At 39.3% G+C, this 12864-nt stretch overlaps 1 protein-coding gene across 1 annotated transcript in view; it reads left to right on the top strand.

The window, feature by feature from the left end:
* Positions 1-12864, top strand: part of LOC118322005 (contactin-associated protein-like 4) — a 90034-nt gene that overhangs the window by 14959 nt on the left and 62211 nt on the right. Inside the window, exon 2 of the mRNA XM_035653583.1 lies at positions 1725-1835. Coding sequence (XP_035509476.1) covers positions 1725-1835 — 111 coding nt within the window. The remainder of the gene's footprint in view (positions 1-1724; positions 1836-12864) is intronic.

Raw genomic sequence — 12864 nt, 5'->3', positions numbered from 1 at the left:
TTTGCCAACATGTTGTCAGTGTCAGTACATGGTCCTAAAAGTACCAGTGTGTAGGATTTAGTGGCTTCAGTGGTGTGCCACCCATCTTCTAAATGTAAATGAGAAACTAGTGACCATAAAACTTGTCCATTTTGGGCCACTGCAAAAATATGATGGTTAAACATGGTGGCCTCCGTAGAAAATAACCCCTGTAGATGTCTATCCCTCTGTAGATAAAAACAGCTAATTCAAAGATAACCTATATAAACCAGAGATTTGAATGGGATGTTTACAGTAGTTCCCTAATACTTTCATACTTGGAGCAAACTGTGCAGTAGTTTGCTAGGAAAGTGTTGCATTTTAAAGCATCTTTTTTGCATCACAAAACATATACAACATTAATCAGAGTTTTGAAAATCAAGAACTGGGAGAACACAAAATTTCACATACCAATTAACAAACACATCAGTGGCAGGCAGAGGAGAATTTAGAGTGGTGATTGTGCTGTGCTCTACTACACAAAACCTGCAGTAAAGGACCTGAGCTTGAAAAGAAATGCACAGAGAGCGTCTGAAGTGCTTGCAGAGAGAAGAGGAGTTAGACCATGCAGACTTAGGTGGATATGACAGGCTATTCAAAACTGTCAACAGCCTGTGGTTTATAGTCTCAGGTAATGAAAATCCCTCTGTGCTTGAAATGAAGTCCAATAATGTTGACAAAGTAATCTCAGCTGAAGCCTTGTTGTAAGCGTAGGGACACAGGATCGGACATTTCTAAATGGATTGTGAATAATTTGAACTTCTTCTCTTCTCAGTAATGGGAAACACCAACCATTGAAACAGAGATTTTAGGTTAAACTTACACAATAATCATGTAATCTAGTGAACATTTGATAATTACCTAATAATCATGTAGTCTGGGGAAACTGCTTCCCCAGAGATACATGACAAATTTGGTTACAGCTCCTGTTTCATAACTGCTTTTTACAGCTGCAGAACAACAGTAATCATGTTTAGTATAGCTTCCTACTCCGTATTTTTGCAATTGTTTATGTAAACAAAATAAAAAAGAGAGAAATAAAGATAGATAAGATAGTGAAAGAAACATAATGCTCTACAATATCTCCAGTTGTCTTGTAACATAAACACTCAAAAGTCAGATAATGCATGGGTGAGTCAAGCCACAAATTTCAAGTCAAAGTCAAGCATTGGACAAAATGTGTTTATACTGCCAGTTGTCTTCTTATAATGATCAGTAACCACAAATGTACACAATCAACAATACAATGAGAGTGTACATTATAACTTTATAATAGTAAATTCTGTCAGTAATGACTGTTCATACAATGACATTCTTTTGCAGATACTTTCTGTTCATGGGTCAATTTGTACTCAACTTATAAGTCCTATTCCTATCCTTGACATTTAATGTATAAACATCAAAGTGAGGCATGAAAAGGTCTCCGCTGACTTTCCTCTCCCTCTGAAACCAAGTTGTTTTATTCTTGTTCCTGCTCTGTGTGACCCATTATCTGCCCCAACCTATAATTATCTGTTATGGGTACTCCGGAGAGCTTCAATTTAACCTTTCAATTAGAATAAAACTTTCTCACTTCATTCAATCTACTTTTCACTAACATTTTAATGAGATAACACACTGTAACAGATTGGTTCATAGGTTCAATGAAACTATTAATGATTCTAAATATTGATCCCTGTCTTTTCTGCTTTGTGATTGGTTAACAGAAGTATGTGACAGCCCACTGGTGACCAATCTGCCGCCGTCTTCATTCAGAAGCTCCTCCCAGCTAACCAGCAGCCATGGGCCGGTCTTTGCCAAGGTCAACAGGAGAGAAGGTGAGGAACCATTCATTGCTATGTCCATTGTCCAACTTAAATATTTTACCACTTGCAGCGACTGCAAATTTCACAGACGGATTTATACCCTGGACAGCGTCATAAATAATCACCGAGCGGATCCGGGCATTGACTATACTGCAGGCTTACTTTGCTTGGTGCAGGATTTTGTTTCAGTGTCTCATTTAAAGCTACACTGGAGAGCTTTACGCCTCAGTAAACCCAGGTTTTAAAAGTTTGAGTGACTTTATTACACAGAATTCATTACTCATACTTAATCTAACATAGCTGTAAAATCCTTATTAGTGTGTAAAAGAGGTGTCGACAATGATTCAGTCATTGTTGATTAAACCCTGTTTCTCTGAAGAGAGAGGGCTCAATCACTGCTGTTTAAGACACTATTTTCTATAAATTTAACGCATTTAAGCATTTTGATTTGCAGGGATGGGACCGTTCTTGAAGAAAGAATTTTAGATTTACATTGTGCAATTTAACTTGAATGATACTCCTGAAGTTGTTTCCAGATGCTGATTCTGCGGTTTAAACCAGCGGTGCGAAAACATTGTTTGTGGCTGCATCTGGTGCTCCTTGTCTATGTGTGTCCCCTGCATATATATGTACCTTGCTTTGTAAATCTTCTGTGTTTGGTAATGTTTTTGATTGGGTCTTGCTGGATTATCAGTTTAGGTGTTTCCACTGTACCTTTAGGGAATCAAGAACCTTTTGGAGGAACTTTTTTGTGTTTTGCCCGGAAGAACGAGGCAATAAATTCTGTTTGTGTACAGTAGTTTAAAGTGTAAAAAATACCTCTGTTCTGGAGATAGTACTTTCTGATGGTTCCGCGTCACTGATTGGTCACACATAGATCTGCAACTTCAGCATGTGTACAATTTACATTCACAGCGTGAGGAGGTACATGGTGCCTATAACAAAAGGTGTACATTGTCTGTTGTTTATTAATGTTAAAAACAACTGTTTTAAAGAAAGGCTTTCAGCAATGTAAAATGAGAGAGAGAGAGTGAACAGTGGTTGATAGAGCTAGAGAGTGAACCAGAGAAACAAAGCTTAATTTTATGATAGTTTCATGGCAAATCAGAGATAATTTACCAAAGACTCAGTAGATTATCTTCTTTAGAAACAGACAATCAAGAGTCTCCTGTTTTCGTCTCTGTATGTCTCTTTTTCTTTTATTTATTCATTACATCCATTAGAATCACAAACCAATTAACACTAAAAGAACATCAGGGTGTTGTTTCCCTGTGTGTGAAAATTGCAATTCAAATGCTGGCATGTTTTCTAAAAATCCATCACTGGGCTAATTTGCCTAATCTTCACAGCTCTTCAGATGCGGTGGAAAACACGCAAATGCGAATGTGCAAAAGGACTTTTCAGTTTCATTCCTCTGATTCCACAGTACCTGGAAGTATCTGGTCAGAAAAAAAGCTAAATGTACAGATTGATGTTCCCTATAGCTTAAGCTCCATGGCTAAAACTCTTCTCTAACCTTTTCTGTTACAGCTGTGACCTTTTCCATTTTTTCACAGTTGTGTTTCAAACCATAAACAGTGAGGGGTTTGAGGGGCCGGCTATCCATAAAAAGTTTTGCCCTGTGCAGCTTTAAACTTTATGCACTCGGTCAGTTGTTGACATCAGCTGTCAAAAAGCAGCTCCAGGCCAGTGAAATGTTGGGAACAGACTGAGAAAAAGCAATGTCCCTCGACTGAATCTCCCTCTTTTTTTTACTGAGATGTGTTGTGTTCTGTGGGCTGCAGTGGTGCATTTTCCCCTTAGTGCAGGAGAGTCTTCTCTACAGGACGCAGAGCGAAAAACATCAAAGGCAAACCTCAATTGGATTCACTCAGTCTGAGAGTACCTCTGTGGTGGCTAGGAGTAGAGACAGAGATAAAGAGGATACATAGACAGATAGACAGATAGATAGGACAGCAGTTACTGCCAGCTATCTGTATTGTATATAAAAATGCATTGGAATTATATTAGACTAGTACATCAAAAACTCTCCACAGGGCCACCTCCTCTCAATAGGGGTGTAAATCTAAGTTGTGATTCTCCCACAACAATAAAAATTCAAGAGGGAGCTCTCTACTGGATGCTGATGTGGGGTTTTGTGAAGGGCTATCATGGCTTGTTTTTGAGTTTTTTGGAGGGAACAGTTTGCAGATTTCTTCATTTACGGAGCTCAGCGGCTGACTTTGGTTCCACAGCAGAGAATTATCAGGGAGTCTGAGATTTCTTTTACTTTTACTCCTACTATAAGAATAATTTGACCAACTTGGAGACAAATTGAAGATACACCAGCAGAATGTTGTTTTTTTGACTGTGTGATTGATTGATTGTTAAGGGTGATCATTTCTTTTCCTATATAACACATTCCAACACAAAAACTTTTAGAAACCACTCCCCTTCAGCAAATTATATGGTGTCTTTGAGCAGTGGGTGAGTTCAGTGAGGGCAGATTCAGGAAAGATAAAAAAAAATCTTGGGAAATATGTGAAATATGTGTGTGCCTGGAGTAACTACAGAAACAGTATTCTTTTATTTTGTCTGATTTTCTCAGCTTGTGAATTTCTCAGGATTCTGGACTCAACTGGGGCAGGGAAAAGCAAAACTAAATAACACAGCAAGTTGAAATGTCCTGTCCATCACAAAGTAGTTAAAACCGACTCAAAAAATCTCTATCAGATGCCAAGTGGCCAGCTGGGATGTAGAGGTTACAAAACTCCCACATGCCTCCTTGGCCCTCGCTGCTACTTGTTAGTTGCATCTCTGCTGGTCAGCCCATATGGGGGCTGGCATTGCCAGGACTGTTCACACATGGTGTTTTAATCCCATCACAGTGCTGCCTCCTCTTCCAGTGTTGTGTCCTACTATGACTGGATACTGAAGGTGGCCAACAGCCACGGGAGGAAGCAACGGCCCTAAACTGGCATTAACAGTCGTTATTCCCAGGTGGATAACAATGTGCAAAGTGGACAATTAGTGTGTCACCAAGTTGGGGAGAGGCCAGAAATAGGGGCCTTGACACGGAGCCCAGCAGGGATGCTCTAACAGACGGCTCTGGTATAGAGGCCAAGGAGGCATAAGCTCAAAGCTGATGGTCTCAGCAACAGACGAAGATGTTTGTTTTTTTTGCACCAACAAGGGAAAAACATTGTTGATGTAAACTACACTGCTGGAGAGGGGTAATTGTATACAGTAAAACTAAAGAGCAGCCTTTAAGTATAATAAGTCTGCTGATATTGACAATGTGAGTTCAGTCTGCATTCTGAAACGCCAAGCCAATATAAGCAAATTAAAGTTAAAGATAAGATTTGTTCTGTTATTTAATCAAGAAAAGGCAAATACATTTACATTACATCAATGTATGGCACCTGACTTTATGTTTACTGTTACTATAATTTGAAAAGGGACAATGTTCATTCATCAACATTCAAACAAATGTTAATGCACCTTCAAAAATCTCTTCTAATCCCTCCCGTCTGGTGTTATAAGCATCCTAGCATTACAGTACTATATTTATATGTAATAATACAATATGAAAAACATACAACATTGTGGTAAAAACCTTATAATATTGACCGGACAGAATCCGATAGCTATTACTGTATACAGTGTGGGACCATGCACTAGTTTGTTTGAGAAGTCACCTCCCCTATTCTTAACTGTGCCACTCCTTAAAATAAAAAATAATGAGGCCAGACATGCTAAAAATCTCAGCACAGTGGCAACCTGGTTTTTACACACAAAAAGGCACAATATGTGCATAACAGATTAGCAACATGTGCTCTTTATACAAGCTGATTAGTGCTACTGAAAGCCTTCAGTATCCAGTACGTGTATAGTCTGCATTGGTGGTTCTGAGACAAGGACAGAGGGGACTGGTCTGGGACAGCTGCTGTTTTCACTGATTGAGAGCAAACTGAGCTCCAAATGGGGGTTGCACTGGAAATATTTGTTTTTGTAAAGCACACCAGTCCTCACACTTTTGCTTGTCATACGTTCAAGTGGCAGCTCGCTTCTGTGCCAAGTAGTGGTGGTACGCCTGATGATCAATGATCCAGCTGAGTCAGTCAACAAACTCGTCTCTGACTGTCTTGCTGCTTTTATAGAGCTTCGAGAAATGTTAGTGTTGAGTAGAAGTTCCCCACAGGGTAGATTAGACACATCCTAATTGGTTGCCAATGTACAGTATGTGCAAATTTCAGCATGCAGAGATACAGAGAGGAGACGCTGAAATCTGTAGTGGCTATGTGAAATAGATAGTTGTGTTTCATGCAACTCACACCCAGATCACATTCAAAGCTTTACAGCACTGATCCTGGCATCAGTCTGTTAACTGGATGTCTTTTAAGAGGCAGAAGTTATTGGACATTCAACTCCAAGAATTTTCAGCTGGAGCCACAACACAAATGTAAAAGGTGAATGAAGCTGAACTTCCAAATATGTTTGTACATTTATCACCTACTCTGCCTCCGATTGGCTGGTTGGTTAGGTTTAAGCATGAGGAGTGATGAGATAGTTAGGGTTAAAAGAAAATGTCAGGGTCGGGCCCAATCAGAGGCAGGGTAGGGGCGGGTCTTTCCATTATGTAAAGTTCGCAAAAGTATAAATATCAACATTTATGGATAAAGGCTGCTGATGGACACTTCTCCAACTCACCCTAGTTTTTACCCCCATTTTGCTGCTTGTGTTTTTCCATCTTTCCTAAACCACTTTTCCCTCTTTGTGCGCTCCCCTTTCACTGTCACCTTTACTCTTTTTTTCATTGTTTCTTCCTGTATTTTCAGGCCATATCCCGGCCTGCCTCTCTCTTGTTGTGCTCCTTGTAGAGTGTGGTCTGCTGTAATTGTAATTTTAACCCAGCCTCATGTGGGCTGCCAAGAAAACATTGAGATAACTTCATTCCATCTTATAGCCAAATGTTAATGACAGCATTTAACATTTATAGGCAAATGTTAATGGCGGTATTTAACATCTAAACGGTCTCTGTTTTTCAGTGGGCCATACTGATAATTGCACATTAGAACCACTGTAATTATTCTGAAATAGGTTTGGAACACTTCATCAATCCCCAGTAATCATTTTCTGGAAGTACTAATTTAGATTTGAAAAGGGGATTTAAACATTAGCAAGGGGCTGTAGGTTGTGGAGGGAACCATAGAATGAGGTATTGATCTTTGTGTGATGTTTATGTGCCACCTCTGCCTCTCCAGGTGCTGCTCTTAAATACCTTATCTGGTTAAATTCCAGAGCTTCTCTGCTCAAATCCTTTTAATCTTGAGGTAGTCACTCTCTCCATAAATCTAATTATAAGGGTAAATATTGCCTAATTCCTTGAAAAAATGCAGCTAAAAGCCCCCCAGCATAGCTTTCTTTCTATTTTGCTTCCACAACCGTCACTCAATCTACTTACAAAAGTTGTAAATCCATGATAGATCCTTAAAAAAAACACACAGTAACTGAGACTATGCTATGACTACCCAACAACAATGAATCGGCCACAACAAATAAGAGTCACACACCAGTGTGAAACAGTTTTATCAAAATATATTTTATTAAACCAAATCGAACCCTATTAAGCAAATCCAAAGTGCCAATTTAAATATTAAGGTGTCAGTGGTGTAAGTGTGAATGAGTTAAGGCTGTGTGTGTGTGTGTGTGTGTGTGTGTATGTGTGTATGCTGTAAGGCATAAACATAAACTTAGGACATGCTAAACCAAACAAATGGGTGCCTGTAGGGAGAAGGGAGGAAGAGCTGCTGCAACCTGGGTACACGCCAGAGCCCTCAGGTATTCCAGGTAACGACCACCTGCAGAGTAGGTAAATCACACAGCAAACAAGATGACGCAATAAAAATATCGTTGCTTCTGTATGACATCTCCCTCAGTTTTGTCACATATATTTCTTAACAAAACACAACACTCTTTAAGCCAAGCTGCAAACTTCTTTCTCCTTCATAAACTCCCTCTTAGTCCCATCACTTAGCAATCCTGCCTCCCACATTTTGTTGAAACTCCCCAAAGACAGCATCTCTAGGGGCTGGTCCTAATTTTACTCTGCTGCAGTTGGCTAAAAACCCCTAAAACTGGTTTCATTGTTGCTGTACCTGTTTTCAAGGTCTTTATAATGGACGTTACTTCACACACATGTTCCAGTGACCTGCTATGTTAAAAACTGCTCCTTTTAGAACTTTTTATTTGTTGCTTCCCATCTCTGAGAATGTTGATATTGCTGTTTGTTTGCTCTGGTGCCAAGTCATCTTTTTATATATAGCTACATATTATCTCCCAGGTTGTCAGAAAAACACCCTAAGCTCCACCTAAAATCCACTGCAACTATATGACTCTCCAACTCAAATCAGCTTAAAACCTTTTCAAATTCCCCCAAGCCCTCACAGACACATTTACAAATCTTGACCTGGTAATACTGTCTGTCTCTGCTTGGCTGTCCGTGTCTTACTGCCTCTCTTTGAGACCCACTGGCTTTGGGTGATTTTTCCTCTTGTAATGGCTTATATCCTTTTCCCCATCTGTCCTCTTTTTGTCTCCTTTAGTGTTTTCACCTTTCCTTCACTTGGTACTGTATGGAACAACAGTGCATCAGTGCTAACCAAACATTACTTTTATTTGGCGCGCACATCTGCTTCTTCTAAGCCATTGCCCTGACAAGCGTTGTGTCAGCCTCTATTTCCCAGTCGACACTAACATGGTGGAGACTGGAATTAGAATAGAACGGATAGAAATAATGCGCTGCGTGTTGTGTTCTTTTACTGTCTTATTAAGAGAGACGAAGGCTGAAGTTAATTCTCCTTGTGGAGAAGGCTCTGTCTAAGGAGGGACTTGCCTGGCTGTGGCTCTGGTGTCATGGTAGCTGGCTTGAAGGGTCTCTCTGTGGTCGAGCCTCCATTACTTGGAGAGCCGACTGTGGTTATAGAGAACAGGATTGGATTGCTCGAGCTATTCATAAATCAATCACTAAGTTTGTGTGTGAAGTTCTGCCTAAGCCTTTAGTAACTACTAGGTAGTGATTTACTAAATATGGTTGCAGCATTAAAAAGGTAATAAATAACTTGGCTAGTCAAGACTATATTATAATGTGTGAATTGATTGCTGGGAAATTTGTAATAAAACCTAAAAAAAGAAAAGTTTTATGGGGTTAATGCTGCATTCACATGTATTCAGGCAAACAGTAGACTGCAAACCGAATGTCATGTCAATGGATAAGAGCAGGACAGTAAGCTTAGGTGAGGCCTGCAGAGAATTCTAGCAACGGTAATGGTATTGTTGTTCAAAGTTATAACATTTGAACTTTTTGCAATTTAAAAGCAGATGTTGCGCAGCACACAAGGAGAAAACATGGGCAATTTGGACAATGAGATGCTAATAATTAATAAATTACATAAATTATATACACAAAATAATTGTATTTAATACGCTTTCTTCCAGTTTATGTAAACCATACGACATCACCATAGCACCATATTGTCATACGTGTTTCCTTTTGCTGTCCTGTCATTCTGTTGGACTGTTTGTGTTTCCGGTGCTGTGAGGAAGGTGCTGTCCTTCTGCCTGAATGCAGAATAAATCATATATTAAACACAAACCTTTCTGAATGTAGGTATGAATTTGCTTTATTCAAATACATGAAGAAATCTGTTGTCTGTGTCAGAGTTTTCATGGTAAGAGTGAGAGGGAAACTTCTAATTAAACTAACTTTACTAAAGTGGCATACAGAGGCTTCTCAGTAGGTTCCAAAATGACGTTAGGCACTGAGATGGCGCTCTTATCCGAGAAAATCAAGGACACTTGTATAACACTTGTGGTTTCTGATGGGCTCGAACTAGTTGCTGTGGGAACTGAACTTGTTATCTCTGAGTTTCTGTTCCATCTCCCACCCCTGACGGCATAAAAAAGTCATAATCCAGCCTTGACACCGCACGTCCTTGGCCTGCATCCTAACACTGTGCCAGGAGGAAGCATCTAAAATAACATTCCCTTTGATGCTTTCGTGCTAGCCCAAATAAATCCATGTATGATTTGCAGCAATGACACATATTTACTTATTTGGAGGAATACACTAATTTTGGGGGGACTTGTTGGAAAACTTAAGTAAATGAGAACATGGACACCAAAATCCCCTGTGTAGACTCAATAGATTAGAACAGAATTGACCTTTTAGTAGAAAAAACGGTTTGCTTTCATTGGCCTCTGGATGAATACATTTTAATAATGAAATATTCTGCATTCAATACAACAATTTAGCTAGGTTTATTTTAAAATCTGTTTCTATTGAGCAACCATGTACTAATCAAACTTGTATTGATTTTAGCTCCCATCGACCAGCACACACACACATCCTCAGGAAACAAGAAGGTCACACTCCAAAGAGAGAGACCTTTTGCTCTGAAATTAGGCCCATAATTCAAAACAGGAAACAGATTGAAAAGTTTGACAAAAACTGTCAAGCACCGGAAAACGGTTGTCAAATTCATAATCGTTTATTTATTCTTTGATTAAATAGTTTCTGGTTTCAGTTTAACTTTATTTAACTATATTTAACATTAAATGTATATGTTAGGACAACATTTAACATTTGAGTACACCTTTACTGATTTTGTTGTTAACTGTCACCATATTGTTACCAAAAACCCAACTTTTGTAAATGTAACCATTTTATACCAATTTTGACAATAAAGGTAAAACTTGCTAGTAAATTTTCCTAGTTTCCTAGTCACCTTTTACAACCCAGGCTGTCTCCTCAAGATCACATTTATATAATAGTAAAAAAAAATGTATGGTTCTGTTTAGGCACTCACACCGCTTGGTCAAGGTTGGTGGAAGATTGTGACTTGGTTAAATGTTGTAAAGTGAATAGTGAGTTGAAGCATGAGACACCATGTGTTTACTTCAACATTTAACAGAAACCACCATCTTTCCCCAACCTTAACCAGAGTGCTTTTGTTGCATGAACTTAACCCGCAATCCACCCACCTACGTACACTAATATAACATTTCCTTCATTGGGAAAAAGGTTTTCTGTGGACATTTTTGACTGCTGTTGATCAATGCATCAGGCACATAAGCTGCAGCTGGTCCGGAAGAGATTCCACATGGATATACGTCGACCTCGTGGGGGCTGTGGGGAGAAGCTTCTTCATCTCCAGGTGGCTGCAATATCTTTTGTTTTAATTATTGCGAGCAGTGTCAGCTTTCCATATGGCTTCCTATAACATTTACTATAGTGTCCTACAGTAATTATTCTGTGCTGATCTGTTGTGGCAGGGATTTCTGGACCAGATTCAGTGTCTGTAGCGTTAACAAAATAAAATGCAGTTTTCAACCAACAGCAGCATTTGTTAACTGTGCTGTTTTGATACCATTACATTGTTTTGCTGATGTGTCATGATGTCAAGCTGTGATTTACAGTGTTGGAAGGGGTTGAGTGTCTTGTTTAAGGACGCTTGAATGTGATGCTTGAAAGTGTGCGAAGGAGCACTATTCACACAATGCTTTTCCTCTAGATTGGTGACCTTCCAGCCCACTTTTCCAATCTCCAACCACAGCTGTCCCTGAAGGAGTTTGGTCGGTTGTTCTTGACCCAAAAAGTCATGGATGCAATGTTCCTGACCTGTTTTGAACCTAATTTACCTTTTTGAGTGGATAAAAAGCTTTGGTGTCATTACAGACAGTTATGTAAGGAAAACAAGTAGATTTACGGGATCAGAACTGACAGACCTGCATGACAGAAACTATTGTTATACTATTGGTGATCGAACAAGTGATATGTGACTAACATGGTGGATTTAGTGAATGATTTTTTCCACACAGATTTCAATATGTACACTATGATCTCCTGCATTTAGGCTCTTTCTGCTCTCCTCTCCTGTTCCTGATGAGCAGAGGTATCTACCTCCCCTCTTTGTTTCAGTCCTTCTTCTTCTCTTCCTAATTCCTCCTCTGCCTCCGTCTCCTGTAGATGTCAGTTTATCAGCCTCTCTCACACATCATTCTTTCACTCTTTTTGTTTCCGTTGTCTGTGTTCTTCACTTCTTTCCTCTCCAATCCAGCAGTAATGAGTAAAGGTCAGTGTGTCAGGTCTCGACTGTTGTGCTGTCAGTGTTCGTGTCTGTTACTGAGGTACTTATTACTTCTGGCCTTTAGCTGCTTCCCTAATGAGCTGGCGGCACTGCACTGAAACAGCTGGTGGAGGAAAAAACCCATGAACCAAGAGGAAAGAAGATGACCAAAGACGCTGGTTAATTCAACCCAAAGGATACCGCATCCATTTTCAACCCATAAATCAGATTTTAATAGGTATAAAAACAAAATATCAAACTTTGTTGAACTCTCAGGTAGATAAATGTGCTTTGCTGTAATACACAGAAATAAATTATGTTGATATAAAATTCACAATGACAAAATTATGAAAAATTATTTTCAAAGTGACAAGATAAGAGCACAATGCAGTTGTTCCTTCCCAATGACAGTTTATTCATTATGTTTTAAACACTCCTTCCTTCCATTCTTTAAATTCAGATATATCTCAAACATCTGTGCTATTTGAGCTTAAATGCATGCGTTATTTTGTATGATGCAAAATGCTAAATAATATGATTTTAAGAAATGACCCACAGACAAAACAGCTAGGTTTAAAGCACAGTCAAAAAAGAAGCTCAAACACTTGCTAAGATGGTTCAAGCGCCAATAAGGCAAAGAGCAGGTGTAAATAGACTGGTACAGTATTTATATTAGGAGACTAATAGGTGAATGGGTGTGCAGAATCAGAGTCAGGTGACTGGAATGGCAGGTGAGTTTGACCAGGAGACTAAAAAGCCTTTTCCACAGGTGCTACTAATAACATTAAAGATGGTTCCGTTCTCTTCAAGTGTGCTACTAAGCCATGACAGTGAGCCAGCATGCACAATACCAGGCCCCCGAAACTGAGGCAGCCATCATTAATTTTAATATTTACACTTGTGCTTTTCCTTCTGTGGCATGTCAAAATAGCTAC

This window comes from Morone saxatilis, unplaced genomic scaffold (genome assembly GCF_004916995.1).
Source record: "Morone saxatilis isolate NCDOM2014 unplaced genomic scaffold, NCSU_SB_2.0 Contig12, whole genome shotgun sequence".
Taxonomy (NCBI): Eukaryota; Metazoa; Chordata; class Actinopteri; family Moronidae; genus Morone; species Morone saxatilis.
The sequence above is the reverse complement of the archived record's forward strand: the minus strand, read 5'-3'. Positions and strand labels throughout refer to the sequence as shown.